This window comes from Lissotriton vulgaris, chromosome 7 (assembly GCF_964263255.1).
Source record: "Lissotriton vulgaris chromosome 7, aLisVul1.2, whole genome shotgun sequence".
Classification (NCBI taxonomy): Eukaryota; Metazoa; Chordata; class Amphibia; order Caudata; family Salamandridae; genus Lissotriton; species Lissotriton vulgaris.
Genome location: NC_141695.1, coordinates 79,841,975 through 79,859,760, shown reverse-complemented (window position 1 = coordinate 79,859,760; position 17,786 = coordinate 79,841,975). Strand labels below are relative to the sequence as shown.

General features: G+C 42.7%; 1 protein-coding gene across 1 annotated transcript in view; it reads right to left on the bottom strand.

Annotated features, from left to right (window-relative positions):
• LOC147700823 (putative DBH-like monooxygenase protein 2) overlaps positions 1–17,786 on the bottom strand; it is a 173,375-nt gene that overhangs the window by 32,299 nt on the left and 123,290 nt on the right. The window contains exons 10-11 of the mRNA XM_086929743.1: positions 17,077–17,136; positions 11,142–11,272 (exon numbers count right to left, since the gene is read on the bottom strand). Of these exons, the coding sequence (XP_086785869.1) occupies positions 11,142–11,272; positions 17,077–17,136 (191 nt within the window). The remainder of the gene's footprint in view (positions 1–11,141; positions 11,273–17,076; positions 17,137–17,786) is intronic.

Below are 17,786 nucleotides of genomic sequence, written 5' to 3'. Positions count from 1 at the left end.
GGTTGGTGGTGTATCAGGTTAGGATTGTTCCATTATTGGGAAGAACCCCAGAATATGACACCCCTGGGTAAAAAGCTCTTAAAGTTGATTTTCTGGTCCTATGTCAATGGCGAGCTACTTCATAGCTCATCCACTGGCACATTGACCCAGAAATTCTTGATTGTAAAGGATAATGCTGTATTTGAACCATTCATGGATGAGATAGGACCACCACTAGCAAAAACGTTATAATTGCAATTTAGATATGGGGTGCTTCAGACGAATGCTAACACATGCAGATGGGGGGGTAAAAATGATAATGGCCTTTGTATCCTCTGCTCCCAAAAGACAAAGGAAGACGATGTCCATTTACGTTTTTTTTGTCCGGTCTACAAGTCACCTAGGAACCGTTGGATTAGACCCCTCTGCAATAATATGGGCATTAGGTCATATAAAGAGGCAGAGCGTATAATCAATTCTAATACCTCACACCTGGTAGTGTTTTGCACAAGTAGGTTTTTATTTAACGTGTACCTCATTAGAAAAAAGCTTGACTACAAGCTATAATGCAGTAATGGGGTCCGTAGTATTCTCTAACCTGTATAAGTAGTATAGAATGCACTGAGTTCACTTTCTAAATGTGGTTTTTAAAGATTTTAAACTCTGGTTGTTTAATCTGGCTTTCAAATTATGGAATATAACTTTTTATTTAAATTATAAAGTGAGATCTGATTTTAACATAGTATTGTAAAATTATTGACATGGATCAATTATTATTTGCCCCATTATATTAATTGTAACCTGTTTATGTGACTATTTGTTGGCAAAGGGCACTGTATATATTGTCTGTAAATGGTTTTTTTTCTGTACTTCCTGCTTTTATGGCTATATTAGCCGAAATAAAATTGAAACAAAACAGACTGACTGACTTCTGCTTGGAAGTTGGTTTGACAAGGCAAAGTTATGATTGATAGCTGTGCATGCCCCTTGAGAGGCCTACGTCTCTTTCTCCATTGTCACAATGTTGCGAGAGGCTAGAATGGCCTGGGTAGTTAGTTTTGGTATTGAATTAACCACAGAACCACACAAAAAGTAGCTTAACATGCACTGACCAATGTTGGCAGTTGACATAGTTGAGGGTGTGGTGGAAGAGACTTGGGTAATGGATGGGTACTTACTGTCTGTGTTAGTGTTACTTGGCACGTATGTAGCACTTTATGCCATTGATATGTTTTTGATCAAAGTGTTTAAATAGCTTAGTTAAGCAGTTGCTTTAGATTTGTGTTGTCAGACTGTGTCCTCTTGGTTGCGGACAATGCTTTAAACTCTTTGGCCTTGCCCTCTACAAGAGTTTACACCCTTGCTTTGTTTTCTGTACTTTACTGTTGCAGAATATTGTACCAATGGCAGATCAGGTGTTTGCAGGCCCTGCATGAATTATGCATTGTTACGTATGCGATGTAACAACTTGTGTGGTAAAAGCCTCGTTGTAATGGCTGTTTACCGTGCTAACAACATTGACAATACTTAGTTTGCTAGGCCATACCATTTGATCTGGTTACCTCCATGCTGCACTTCATTTAAAGGAGTGATGGTTTCTTCTGAAACAGGAGTAATATGAAGTTGGTCACTTTTACTTCAGAGTTTACTTTGGGGATGAAATGTATGTTCAGAAACTACCTAGATTATGAGCTGGGTTTAGACTGTTCTTTGCCTTATAAGACAGGCACTGGGCAGGTATGTGGCATTTTATAAAATACTTACCTGTATGGTGTATGCACTGTGTTGGGGTGCAAAGTGGAGATGCAAGCATAAAAAATCTTGAGCTGTAATGTTGTCCTCCCTAGGAAGAAAGTCAAAAGGGTCCACTAGCAGCCTGCACTGGTCCCATCCGGGACTTTGCCCACCCACCTTTTTCAGTGCAGTGCAGCCGGTCAGAGTTGGGGGGCATTTGTAACATCAAATGCAAAAGTGGTGCAGATAAGCCTGACAGTGGTTTCATCCATGGCGGAACAACACCCACGATAATGTACTGCATGACTAACAACTTATAAGGTCCCAAAGGCGAGACATATTGGCTGTGCCAATGCTTGTTATGGATTGGGGTTAGTATGGCGACTTTCCAAGTGTCTGGGACTACATTTTCCATTAGGCAATTTTTTAGGAATAGCTCAAGAAGGTTGGCCCAATCTGCGTCTCTGAAGATTCTTCTGGGGGTGATGTTCGGGCCAGGGCCTCCAGCAGCTCTGAAAGTGGCTAAGGTGCAGTAAATTAAATCTGTAGTAAATTTGGCACCTGAACAAAAAGATGTATGAGTTGGATTGGTGTCCTCAAGAAACTCTTCAAACGGAGTCGCAAGGCTACCTACTAATTTATCGGAGTTGTATGGATATAATGATTACACTGCTCGACTGATACAGCTGGAAATTTCAACTTTGTGTTGGTTTGATTTTCTCCTAAAAAGTGACCAAACGCGAATTGTCAGTACATCTTCCGGGCCTTCCTGATCTCCATTAGCAAACTCCCCGTGGCAAAACCTCTATGGACTTGCCTCTGGAGTTTGTCACATTTCAAAGGCCTCAGTACAGAATTATTTGTTTCATTTGCGTAACAAGCATACAGAGCTTTGACGGGAACAAGGGGGAGCCCATCGGAAATGTGGTTGGGCTGCAACCATCTTCTAGGGGTTGGGGACAAGATAGGCCAAACTTCTAACAGCGGAGCTTCAGTAAGGGATGTCTACACCAGTGCTCCGTTCGTGCCGTCAGCCACGTACGCTTACATCACCCTTTAATATATACTCCCCGGTCCACGCCCGGCCCAGGGAGTTGAGTGCCATTCAAGGTATTGCAGTGGCTGGGTGGCTCACTACATCCCATCCAACCTAACAACTTAGACTAAACAGCAGAACAAAATGTCACTCAGGCAACATCCAGGAACAGAGTCCTTTACCCGCCCCTGGGCATCAACCATGGTCGTCCTCCTCGGGGACCCTTTAGCATACAAAGTCTTGCAGCCTGGTGCTCGGCTTTGGATTAGGGCATAGCCCGAAGTGAGGTTGCCTACTCCGGTCTTCTCCGTTCTCAGCACCTCAGTGGTGGTTGTCACGGCTGTGATTGGGGTCACTGTTCTCGACCACACCCCTCGGTCTTTCCGGGGTAGCCCCGACTGTTGGGCTCCCTTCCCTTTGCACCACTGCTTTTCCTTCTACCCGCACCCCCAGGTCAGGCTCCACTGCTGCCTCACTCGGACCATGAGCCTTTTTGAACCACAACACATTACGGGCTATTCTCTGATGCCCTTTTTCCACAACAATTAGAGTACCTTTGATCCGCACCAACTTCCATAGACCAGGCTTGAATGTGTGCGAAACTTGGAGCCCGGGTGTCGATCTTTTCCCACCACGTAATCTCCCACCTGGATGTCGGCCAGCCGAACCTCTCTTTTCTTACTGGCCTGGTCATTATCACTCCGGCGGCTGGCCTGGGACCGCTCTGCTTCCAACACTGCAAGGGTCCACCCGGTACTGCTAGGTATGCCATTCTGCATGGCTCTTCTTAGCAGGAGATCGCGGGGCGTGCATTTTGTCGTGCAGTGAACCGTTTGACATATGCTCTCAAAATCTGGTGCAAGCTTATTTCCAAATTCACACCTTGGGCCACTCCAATCCATGTCCGCATGAAATGCTCAACATCTCCATTGGCTTGAGGCCACTGTGGTGTTATTTTCCGATGACGTATGCCATGCTGGTCAAGGAAATCTTGGAAATCCTGTCCCTGGAACGGCGGCCCATTATCTGTTTGTATCTCCTCCGGCAGTCCTAGCAGAGCATACTTCTTCTCCAATGCAGGCTGAGGGCACTCAAAGGCTGTCGAAGCAACTACCTCCACTACGGGAAACTTTGAGTGGCTGTCCACAAACACCTCCATTTGCCTCCCATCTGGCTGACTCCCAAAGTCCAAACTCACTCCCGACCAGGGTAACATTGTTGTAAAGTATCTAGGGCTCTAGTGTACTTTTCCGGATTCATGCCCTTATATAGATATAACTTATCATATCCTTATATAGGCATAAGAATCATAACCATATTTAGACACAGCCAATGCAGTCCAAATACGGCATGGCTACTTCCACTAAGCTCCCAGAGTACAACGAGTTCTTGAAGACAACCAGCCTTCAGCAGTAGGGGAATTCTCCCTGCTTCAGTAATGATTTGTCCCAGACCTCCTGGAGTGTGTAAAGAACTTTGAGTTCTTAGTGACGTTAATATGTCCACCCTTACTTCAAACTCGGCTCCTTCCAGGTATAAATATGCCCACATCTGCCCTAACAAACACACAGTTGTTTTGGAGCAGATCGACTAACTACTTGCCCGACGCCCTGCTGTATGCGAGTGCCGAAGGAAGCCGTCCCTCCCTGCTGACGCACTGAGAGAGACGCTGTCTTTTCTCCTGCCGAGAAATCTAGCTCCAGTGTTTCCGTGCTACCCTTGCGGGTTACTGGGAGATCGAGTCCTGAGAGAGAGATACAAGACCTCCTTCATTCTATAACCAAGGTACGGAGCTGATTAGACCCTTAGAGAATTCTTGGATAGATTCTTGGCAGAAATATTTAACTCAAGCTAAACCTCACTTACTCCTTCCCTTGTACTTGACTTAGGTTAGGTACACCTGGGTAGGCGCATTTTAGATGCACCAGTTGAGTACTTTTAGTCGTTATTTATCATTGCATGTATTTTATCTATTTTAAGTATCTTATGGCTTAGAGACCATATAAATGCTTTTACAGTATTATATCATAAAACTCCTTTTACTGTACGCACTTTACTTCATAGCAAGTATTACGATTGTAGCAATTCACTTCTCTTGCATGAGAAAGCACACTGCTCAATAAATAACATTTTTATTGAAAATGCCCGTCTCTATTTCTCTGCACTGCTGGTGAAACGAAGCATGCACGCTTGACTGAGTGAAATAGCCATCTATTGTTTCTGCGACTCTGGAGATATATTCCTTATTTCAGGGGGAGCAAAGTTGTCATGTTATATGGTTGTCAGAGACTAATCCCTTCTTGTGTATTCAAGAAAGTTTCTAGTGACCTCTGAGCGCACTGGCGCACACAATTAAGTTTAACATATTCAATAGAGACCTAGTCGACCTAAGTCCTACGTCTAAACTATCGTTTATGGTATTCCAATGCGCAGACCCTATTGGGAATATAGGAACTACACTACAACATACTGGGACCTTCTGTAATGATGGACGCTTTGGTGGGTCAGCCCCTGTTATCAGGCACGCATGGCACTTGCTTACTTTGTTCTCCACAAGCCGATCCATGCCCGGAAACCATACTTTCAATCTCACTTTGTCTTCTCGATACCCTAGTGCCCCCGGTGCGCCAGATCTACAGTTCAACCTTGTAGTGCTGCTGATATTACTATGCGCGGGCCTCACAAAATTATGCTGTCCCCCGCCGCACTCAGCTCATCAGGGCATTTCACATGCCCTCTCAGTATTCCTTGTTGTCGGCCAATTTTCAGTCATTTCCACTTAGGAACCACTTCCACTGATGATCACTTAGAGTTCGAGACACAGCCTGTAAACAGGCATCTTGCAGTGACGCCTTCCTGATGTCTTCCAGCAGCAGCGCCTGGGGCGGGCCTCTTCCAGCAGTTGTCTCACAAATATCTCGGCTCCTTCATCAACCTCCCGCCCCTGGACTCTACTCGGAGCCAGAGGGTGTCGTGACAGATAGTCAGCCGGGTTGCTCGCTCACGGGCGGTACACCACCTCAAAATGGTATTGCTGAATCAGGACAGCCCATTTCTCAATTTGCGGTGGCCCATTCCTCGCTGTCCCGGCAAAGAGAGGTACTAACGGCTTATCGTCCATCACCACAGTAAACGTATGACCACACAGGTAAATTTGGAAGTGTTGAAACGCCCACTAGATAGCAATGGCTTCCCTCTCAATCTGTTCAAATCGCGTTTCCACCGCAGTGAGTGCGCGGCTGGCATATGCAATGGGCATGCACTCATCCTGGTCTGTCCTCTGCAGGATCCAAGTCCCACGGGTTGGCATCCAGAATCAGCCCTGTGGCCGGTCCGGGCCGAAAGCACGCTACTGTGGCACCCTTCAACAGTGCCTTCTTTACATCAGCAAACGCTTATGCTTCCTTATCAGTCAACTGCTACATTACGTCCTTTTTGGTGAGTTGCTGGAGAGGTTCCGAGATGGTGGCCAACCAAGGAATAAACCGGCCACAGTAGATTGCCATCCCTAGGAAACTCCGCACTTCAGATGACGTTTGAGGAATTGCCACCATTCTGATGGCATCCACCTTGGCCGGATTCACCTCCAAACCCCGGCTGAGAACCGATACCCAAAAAACTCGACCTCTGTAGCATAGAAGTCACACTTCTTTTGATGAAGAGTTAGACCTTGCTCCACCAGTCGCTGAAGAGTGGCTCTCAACCTCACATGGTGCTCCTCTTGCGACTTCGAGAAGATCAGAATGTTATTGCTGACTTTGATAACTTGTACTAGGCCAGATAGTGCTTCCCACATTGCCTCCTTAAACACTTCCACCACTGAAGACACCCCAAAGCTCAGTCTCTTGAAACGGCGTAGCCCCACATGTGTGGAGAAAGTAGTAATGTATCGGCTTTCCACCTCGAGCATCTATTGATGGTACCAAGAGTTTAAATCCACTTTTGAGAACCACTGTGCACCATTTAGGTCCATCACAATTTCGTCTATGGTCACGGTGACCATAGACGAAATTGGGGGGGCCGTCCCTGGGAAATGCGGTCGGGGCTGCAACCGTCTTCTAGGGTTTGGGGTCAAGGTAGGCCTAACTGCTAACAGCAGAGCTTCAATAAGGGACGTCTACACCAGACGACACGAGGGTCCAGCATCAAGTTAAGTTAAATTTTAATTTATTTTTCAACCCCCCAGTCCACCATGCTACTTGGTGAAAACCGCCACTGTTCTGATATCTTCTCTTTGTGAAGCAACAATCTCTTTAACACTTTCTTTATTCTGGGCGCATATGCCTTTGGGAGAATTCAAGAGAAAACTCAGGCCTAGTTTATAGAAGGCATTTTTAACATAAACCAGCCATGGAATAGCAGAAATAATGTCAAGATTTAAACAATCCTTTAAATGTTTCATCGAAAAACCATCCATACAAGTGCTCCATATAAGTGCTCCATAACTTCACCCAAAGTAGTAAGGTAGCTATACCGATAAAAGTAGTAAGTAAGTAGTAAGGTAGCTATACTGATAAAATGATCCGTAAATCTGATTCCCAATTCAGTATGTGTAATACATCTTGGTATAGCTTTGGGTAAGGCTAAGAGTATACATACCAATGTGTTTTCTGCTGCCTGTAGCTTTCCTATGGTAGTGCATCCCACACTCCTCCCCCATAAACACCAAGAGATGAGCACTTGTTTCTATACGGCAGAATAATCTCCTGATTTATGCCCTAGCTTTTTAGCAAACCTCATATCATTTTACAAGCTGCCCTCATCTTTATCATTCTCTGCTTTATTAGCTTCTCCCAAGACCCATTAGGATCAAGGCCTAGGTAATTAAAAGAAAAAAGCTTTCTATTGGTGTCCCGCCAATGTCAAAACTCTTACACTTAGTACATTTTAGGGCCAAATGGCATTCTAAACAGCGTTTGGTGATTTACCTTAAGGTTTCCTTTAATCATAAAATCTTTAAAACCATGTAAAAGACTTTGAAGGTCATTTACTGTTAACGCTACAAGTACTGTGTTGTCCGCGTACAAAAGTACTAGGACTGCATGGGTACCGATATGCAGGGTTAATAATCATTTGGATACACCAGATTAAGAACCTCTTTCACTGTAAATATTTTGTAGATCTTTCAGATTGACCCATACATACTTATAAAATGTTGATGTAATCTTGGGAGAGAATCCTGTGTCTGAACTGACTGACCTGCAGAGCCAGATCAAGAAGTTTAATGGTAGAAGGTTCTATTAAAAGATCTAGCGTACAGAGTAGTAAGAAGATTTGGTCTGCAGTCAATCTCCTGTGGGTCATTTAATGTTGGTGACAACCATTTTGTTGAGTGAGTGTGTGACAGACAAGGACAGCCTTTTTTGTCTTTGTACTCCAAGCCTCCTTCTTTGTGTGCCATGTGGGCACTCACCACTTCCTGAAGTCAGTGTGTGTATCTAATTATTATTAATTCTATGGCACTTTAAAAAAACTTTTTGCTAGCAACATTCATTGTTATGGTTATTGGGAGCCATGCTATTCTACCACAATTTTGAATACCTTCATTGCGAGGGTCAGCTGAAATGGTTTTGCTGCTGTGGAGAAGCTCAAAGCCAAAAATATTTTTTTTTAATCTAGTGAAGTCAAGTTCACACTACAAAAATAACACTAGTGCTTCCACCTACTCTTTGAAAACAATATTCTACAGGATCACCCCCCCATTTTGTAATTTGGATCAGAAGTGCTCAGGTACACTGCCTGTCTCCGCGATGACACAGAGGGGATGGTGACAAAAAAAAATGCACAGACAGGCAAGGAAAAATTGAAAAGTAAACTCACAATCTCATAGGAAGTAGACTTAAAGTGAAAGTAAAGTAGGGAGAGATGGGAGACATTGGCAGGAAGATGGTACATTTGCAGTGGGATGAGCATGGAAACACTATTGGCAGGCAGTAGCAGACTGGTATCCTGAAGTACCGTGCCGTAATGCAAATGGCTGCTCACATGCATCGCATCATGCTGCTTTCATGCATTTTAGCACAAAATGAGTCTTTGTCCCTTTTTTGTGCAAGAGGTTTTGGAACTGCCTTTTGCATATTAATGTGTAATTAGTGTGTAATTTTGTGCAAGACCTTCCACTAAGGAAATTACCCAGGTTTCATCATTGCAGAGATATTAAATGGAGTGTAGAGGTATCGACCATGAAGGTCAATGACTTTATGGTGCACAAAAGGCTGTCTTGTCAAATCAAGAGTATTTTGGAGTTTGAGACATTTACCCTTCCTAAGCCACAGTTTATCCTTGAAGGAAAAAATCGTATGCTTTTGTACATCCAATACTTCTCATAGATGGACTGCACTGGTGTGATATTGGCAAAGCTGACTTGCAAGTTGAAATCTGTAGGATCTCAACTGCTGGAAAGGACACCCTACAAAGGTGTGGATGCTTTGATAAGCAGGTCATTCAGGTGTGGGTAGGTGAGAGAGCTGTCACCACCACCAGGCATTCTGAAAGGTCCTTGGTAATAAATGAATCTTTTTCAACCGTTAATCTCAGGATTTTGTATTTTTTTTTGTAATCAGTTTAGAGAAACATTCATTATTATGAGGTAAAAATGTATATTACGCCACAAGAGATGTATATCAGAAACTGTCTTATTTGCTGCTTCTATGTACATATAGGGGCAATATAGAAGAGTTTATGCCTGCCACTAAGACTATTAAGAAATGTCATGACAATAATTGCATATTTCCCTATCTGTGCACACCAGATCATGTTAAACATTACTTCTTCTGTGCACAGATAGGGCTTTATAATAGAGGCATTCGCTCCAGCCAATAAAACCTTACCAAGTCACATGTGCAAATGCGTATGCTTAAGTTAATTTCTGTTTTTTTAAATAAAAAATACCTTTGTCCCATCCTTTCTCTCTAGTACTATGAGCCCCCAAAACTTGTTCTCAAACATCCACTACCAATGACACCCAACTAACAGGTGACTACTCCACACGAAATAACATACTTCTTCTCCTTTCAAATCCAGTATCCTCATTCCATTGACTGTGTAGTATATGTGGAGTATTCTGATTTTTTCTTTTTGATCCATTTTTCTTCTACTTTTAGATCATTAATGAATTTAAACTAGTACTTGGGCCAAACCAGATAGTAGCAGCATTAAATGTCCTTTCACTTTCAATGATGTAGAAATCTTCCACTGCCTGCCTTGTCAAGAGGATGTCAACATCCTTTCTCTGCTCCTCCTGATGGAAATGAACAGATCTTCATGGAGGTACTGCTTGCGGCGAATTCTTGAATTTCATACAACAGTCACTCAGCACTACATTAGGCACACATCTAGCTCTTGTGATGTTTTACCAGGCAGACATATGCTGGGATATACAACTCCCTAGAAGGGTGGCTGTCGGAAGAGGGAAAGGGAAGAGGCATCACTAAGCTCCTGTCAGCTGCAATAGTTGGAGGTTCTCCTCTTCCTTTGCTAGAATGCATTTACACATGTGTTTGTCTGTGCTAATGCTGAGGATGATATTGAGTGATCCCAACATGTTGTTAGATAAGAGATCTCTAATGCTGCTTTGCAGCCTGTCCTGCGATCTTCATTATTCCTTCACTTTCTGAAGGTCTAAAACTCTAATGGTATGTGCAATTTGCTGCATTTTCTCATCAGCATCACTGTCAACAATGTTGTACCTGAGATTGGCAGATATAAAATGAGTTGTCAGTTCTATGTGTATATGCCTGTAAGCTAGAGCAAATAAGATGTGGCAAAGGCTGCTGCATCTCATATTGTTTTTTTCAAGACCATCATGAACTCTATAAATATCTTCTGGAAGTCAGCTTATCTATTCTGGGGTATATCTTCAATACACTGTTGTCATAATCTCACAGAGTACAACCATTGCTGTCTAGAAGAGCAATAGTATCATCAGCCTTTATAGACAAAGTTGAGGTGCCAGAGACTTTTTTCTCACAGAATCATGTTTTTCGCTCTCCTTTTTATGTAGAAACTAAAAGGGAGCTGTAGCATATGGACTATAAGCCACTGACACAATATTATAATCTGTTTGAGAAACAGATCTTGAGTAAATGATTTTTATCAAGAAGATTCTATTTTTATGGCAAATGGGGAGAAGCGACTTTTCCAGAAGCCATCGTTAGACAAAGTTGACTTGGTTTGAAGAGGCCTGATACAGAGGGCAACATATGTCAGATGAACCTCTCTAATGCATAAATTCAAATGTCAGGGAGGTCAAAGATGACAGTGTCATAATAGGAACAAAACAGTAATCAGCAAAAACATCATGAAAGTAAGTTATGTCACCTTTGGAAGATACTCAAACAGAGAAGACTCCATTGGTAATCTACATCACAAGGAAATTAGAAATTATACATACCTGTTCACATCAAAGCCAAGAGTAGATGACAGCCCTTTGGAATCTATGTTGCTTGAGCAGTGAGCAATTATGTTCCTGGGATAGTAATACAGGAAAGTGACGCACATCTCATCAGTTGTGCTAAGACCACCCTGGAGTAACACAAAACATGTCAAAGCAAGTTAGTCAGGGCAGAGACTACTGCGGAATGCAACATGAGTGATATGATTCTCCCTCTACACCAAGTGATAAGATATAGCCTTCAAAATGGAAGGTGCATGGCCACATACAGAGTACTGTTTTTTGCACCACATGTCAACATGTAAATGGTTGATCACTTGGACAAACCATCTTAAATACATATAATATGCCTGTGTGACACAACACCATAACCAAGTGGCATTCACTCACACTCATTGATAACATTGTGTAGCTTCATCCAATCTGCCTAACATTTGGTATAAAATGTTGCTTTTTTTTTTAAGGTCACTGTAGCACCCTGTGTGGGATTCCTAGTGTTTTGCACACAACTCTTAATCTTATTTATACATAGGTATTCTTCTGCAACCTCACTTATAATTGAAGGTGTACAGTAGCGATAACTATACTTGTTGGTCTTAATATAATTTAATCTTCGCTGACAATGACTTTTTTTTAAACAGGGAATGTCTCAATATTTCATGAAAATTTAGAACCAGTTAAATCTGATCAGTCTCCTGATTCACATATAATAAGCGGGTAACTCCCAAAAACTGAAGTGCAAGCTAGATCAAATGAACATTCAAAGAAAAGCTCCTAAATGGATCACCTCCTTACTATCAGGTTAGGTTGAGATTGTCTTCCCCCTATTATGCTCATTTCCACTGGTGCACATAAAATTTAGGTCTTCCACAAAACTGCACAATAGCATCTCTGATGTTTAAAGCTTACATTTGTTCATTTTCAAAGGTAATATATTCCTCTGGCCTTACCTTTTACAAGTATGCTGACAACACCCAAATCATCCTAAAATCACCCAAATCTTCCTAAGACTGGAGTAATCCTCTGATATCAACTGTTAGTCACTGTCGTCAATCGTATACTGAACAATCTGAACCAACTCAATCAAACTCAGTGCCAACAAAAGCATAGGTCAGCCACATCTTCCTCAAGTGTCAGAAACCTGTGAGTAATTTTGGCTATCTACTTCCCCTTGGAACTTCAGTTTGCCTCAGTCAAATCTTGCCTGAGATTCCCATGATGAGGATTGGTTGCCTTTTCTTTGTTGTTATCCATGCTTCACTTTGCCAATATGAATCCAGGACCGGCATCACTTCTTTATACCATACACTACTTTGTAATAGAAATCAGAGCAAATTCACTTTTGATAGAACAACAGTGTACCTTTCCTGCTCTCTACCTATCTATTCATCCATTATTGCTAGACGGCATGTGACAACACAGGCCCCTTCATACCATTGATATACTTGAGTGGGACTTTACAACTCACTACCAAGCAGCAGGAATGAAGAACAAGAGCTTCACCATCTGGCTAACATTGAACTATTGCTCTCTAAGGTTACTTCATGTTAACCACATTGACAGCAAAATCTATTGTACCTGACAGGTGACATTGAGTCTGAATGTGTATTGACCAACCTCTTCTGGTTTGAATGTTTATCAGTGATACATTATTTGTGAATATGGACACACGCCCTTAACTCCCACAGGTTTAATCCAGCAAATGTTACATGTATGATGTGAAAACCTGATTTCCAGTTTTGATTTCTGGTGGTGCAAATACCTTGTACTGACTGGCATTTTGTGGCATGCATGGAAGAAATGGAAAAGGTGTCAAGTCCTTGGTATGCCTTCAGGGGACGACCCAAACACTGGCAAAGAGCTAAGGTAGGACAAGATAAAAATCATTATATCTTAGGAAAGTAGAACAGGTGAGCACCTGGTGGTATTTCTGTAGATAGTTCACCAGTATAATGAATGTGAACTGGTAGAAGGCAGGCAGCTGGTGAGTGCCTGAATGTTTTCTGAAAACGTCCAGGTGCCACCAGTGGGTAAAAGCCTACACAATGGCAGAGAATAAAGTCACAAGGCCAAAAGTTATCAGGAATGGAAGAAAGGGGTTAATGGAGGGCATATGGTGTGATTGTATGAAACAGAACGCTAAATTCTGAGCTGAACACTTTCTCCAAATGTCCCATTGTACATCTTATTGTGGTCTTTCTTTCTTTCTTTCTTTCTTTCTTTCTTTCTTTCTTTCTTTCTTTCTTTCTTTCTTTCTTTCTTTCTTTCTTTCTTTCTTTCTTTCTTTTTCAGAAATTAGAAATCAAATCATTGTAAAATACTCATATTTAAATGTCTCATTTGATGTTGGTTTCATGAGATCAGACTGTAAAAACAACTGCAGAGGAGGTGGGAGACAGGTCTGTCCCCTTTAACACTCCTCTCAACTTGACCATAACTCATTGTAAAGGTTGAGAGACACCAGGCAGTTTTTATTTTCTATGAAAATGGCATCATTATATTTTCGTGGTTAAGAAATATACGTTTACATGATCCTAATCTTTTTGGAGAACATAACTGATGCTTGTATATAATGAGACGCTTTCTGGCCAAAGTGGAGTAATATTGGAAAGGAATATGTGGTGTGTTATCTAGATCACCCTTTAGGAGTGCTAATACTTGTCTAGTGTGAAAGTGTTAATGGAACTCCATCCAGTGAGCTGTTCTACAACTTTAAGGAATTCATTCTTTGCTTATATATATATACATTTTTAAATGGTTATCCTGCTTTCACGAAGTGGAAAGGATTAGGACGGTCTACTCTTGGTGCCATGATGGTAAGCAGGACCCTCTGCATTGGTTAAATACAGGTGTATTCTGGTATATTAGGGTTTTCTTTTGATTACAAGAATATTCACAAGGCCCGATTGACAAAGGGAAATTTACACTTTTTTGTAAGTTACAATTTTTGCTTCTCAGAAGATAATTTTACAAGTAGTATATTAACAACTGTGGAGTCTCTGCTTTTGTGGCAGAGACTGCACATAAAAGGATAGGATAGTCATAAATATACTACTCTTAAATGTGTCTGTGAATAGCAAAAGTGTAAGCTTACTTTTGTGAATCAGGCCCACATATTGTCACTCAATAGTTGAAAATAGTTCCTTTTAAGTCTCTACTACATTCGTAGACTTGTTTATGATCAGATCAAAATCTAGAGGGAAGTGACATCATAACAACAATGACAATAATATTAATATGAATTTTACTAATAATAATAACAATAAGGACAATAATGATATAGCAAAAACACTAATATATTGTTAAAAGAGATCGCAGATATTTCTTCAGGAATGTTAAGCTGGAATTGAATTGGCTGAAGTACTACTTGTTATCTAAGATGCAGGGACTCCTCACACAATGATGATGTCAGACACAAAAGCATGCTTTCCCAGGAATTTTTCAGTGGAGTAAACATTTGAGTATTTAGGATTTTTTTTCAAGGGCATGACTAATCAAAATTGCTTTCCTTGTTAATTTTTCTTAAAGCTCAGACTTTAACAAATTGAAACTAAGATGTTAGCCTACAGCTTTTGTTGTTTGAGCTAGTTGTGATATGAATAAAATATGCAAGCACCACATAACATGGTGCAAGAGTGACACATACCTTAAGTCAGATTATTGCATGTCTTTGAGTGGCTCCACAAATCTGGAATAATGAATAACAGGGCAAATCTCTGCATTGTGTTACTCTGCCCTGTGTAGGCCTTCCATAGGCACAACCACACAATCAAGAACATCTACAACAACTTCGACGAAGATAACCAACACACTGAACCCTCACCAGCCACCCGACATGCTGAAGCTAACGAATAACATCTGGACAGCCCTCACCACCAAAGTCAATCTACCCCGGACCCCCAGGGACCCCTGCTCCCACCACATCTTCAACAGAGCCACCAACGCCATTGCACCTATGCTCCGCCACACCATCAACCACTCGCTGATGAATACTTCATTACCTGACAACTGGAAACACGCCAAGATCAACCCCCACCTGAGGAAGCCCTCAGCGGTCCCCAACGACCTCAAGAACTACAGACCCATCTCCCTGCTCCCGTTCCCAGTGAAAGTCAACTCCCCACCCTCATCTTAGAGCACAACATCCTTGACTCCTCCCAATCCAGCTTCAGAAAAAAACACAGCACAGAAACCACCCTCCTCACTGCAACAGATGACATCTGCTCCCTACTGGACAGAGGAGAAACAGTAGCCCTCATCCTCCTCGACCTCTCAGCGGCGTTCAACACAGTCTCTCACCGCACCCTAATACCCAGACTCCATGATGCAGGAATCTGGGGCAAGGCCCTCGACTGGATCCACTCCTTCTACTCTGGCCGAACGCAGCAGGTCAGACTCCCCTCTTTTCTCTCAGACCCTACCCCAACCACCTGCCAAGTCCCCCAGAGGTCCTCCCTCGGCCCCATGCTCTTCAACATCTACATGGCTCAGCTCGCCCCCATCGTAAGAACCTATGACTCAACATTGTGTCGTTTGCAGACAACACCCAACTCATCCTCTCCTTATCCAATTAACCCAACACTGCCAGACACAACTCTCAAGAAGGAATGGAAGCCGTCACCAAATGGATGAAAAGCAGCTGCCTACAACTCAACACCGACAAAACAGAAGCACTCATCATGGGCCCTAAGACCAATGACTGGAACGACACCTTGTGGCCCCCCGCCCTTGGAAGCCCACCCACCCCCATGGACCATGCAGGCAACCTTGGAATCGGCTTGGACTCTGAGCTCAAAATGGAGCACCGTATCAACTCTGTTGCATCCTCCTGCTTCCACACCCTCCTACGTAAGACCTTCAAATGGATCTCCCTCGAGCACAGAAAGACCATCACTCACGCCCACTTCACCAGCAGACTCGACTACAGCAATGCCCTCTATGCTGAAATAAACAAAAACCTCACCGCAAGCTACAAAACATCCAGAATGCCACCCCAAACTGGTCCTCAACCTGCCAAGACACTGCCACATCTGCCAGGACCTGTGCACACTCCACTGGCTCCCCATCGAGGCTAGAATCACCTTCAAGATCCTCACACACGCACACAAAGACCTCCACAACACTGGACCAGTATATTTCAACCAGCGCATCAACTTCCACACACCCCAAAGAACCCTACAATCAGCCAAGCTCTCCTACGTCATGATCCAGCGCACCAGAAAGACCAGATCGGGAGGCTGCCCTTCTCCTTCCTCGCACTCAGACCCTGGAACGCCTTTCCACTCTACCTCAGACAGACAACGTCGCTCCTCATCTTCAAGAGAAACCTAAAAACCTGGCTCTTCGACAGATCCCCTCCTTGATGGACTGGAACCTGCACACACCCCTTCCAGCGCCCTGAGACCCTTACGGGTGAGTAGGCGCGCTTAACAAACACCTTGATTGATTGAATGATTGAGTGTGTGGGTGTTCCAATGCAACTCCCATGGTTTTTAATGAATTTCCAGATGTAAAATACCTTGTAAATCTAGGACAGCACCATAAAGCTATGTCTCACCAAGAGAAGCCTAACAAGGAGAAATATCTTCATTTCTCTTCATAACTTCCTCTTTCTGTGTGTGCTGCATTCTGCAGCACACTGAAAAAGGAAAATGCCTCTCTAGATTGTCTTTGTGCAGGATGGTGTCCCATCCTGTCAAAAAACCTTCCTGCATGCAATAAAGGTCTCCTTTCAAAATGGTGCAAGGGTATCTTTGTTGGCGCTAGGCAACCCATTGTGCAACACGCCAGGAATGCACTGTATGGCATTGACACTATTTTTCTTTTCTTCCAGCAAGAGAAGAGAGATAAAGTTAGTAGTTGAAGGAACCCAAATAGGTAAGTATTGTCTCAAAGCAATTTGAAATTAGTGAATGAAAGCATATTTTCAACTTACAAATGTCACGTTGGAACGTTTCATTGTGTTGTAGGTGCATTCCACCACCAACTCATCACCCTGTAATTGAATAGAAAGAAAGGTTACTTTTATTTTCAGAATCATGGTCTGTATTCTGCACTATTCCATGCATGATTATGTTGTGCGAGTTGATATTTATAAAATTTTCACCTATTTGGATAGCGTTAGATGACTATACATAGCAAAAGAAAGTGGACTCATTCTCAACCATGTGGAAGGGCTTAGGATTATGTATTATGTTTGAATATATATATACCAATTTTTATGTGCTCACTGTAGATAAATGTGGAATTCAACACTGATGATGATGCCTGGGGATGAAGGCAAATTATGAATATGCAGTGGGGAGTATGGCTCAGATTTGCTCCAGAGATTCTACCATACTGGAGCCCTCGTTTATTGGGATTTGGCATAGGGCAGTGCAGCAAATCTTCTTGATGCGCTGCCCTAAGCCAAAGTGAAAGAGAAGGAATGCATCATATTTATGCACTATGGAGCATTCCTGTCCTTGCTCCTTCCGCTGGTGCTGTTCAGCTGCCTAGCTCTAATGCAGGCACCCTTGCACCTTGGTAAAAGGTTGCCTGTGTTGCTGGCAGGATTGTTCTGGTCCAGAAAAGGGCACTTTCCTACAAGGAAAGGAAACAATGAAGAAGGAGAAATAAATATGTTTCTCGTTACGCCTCACCTTG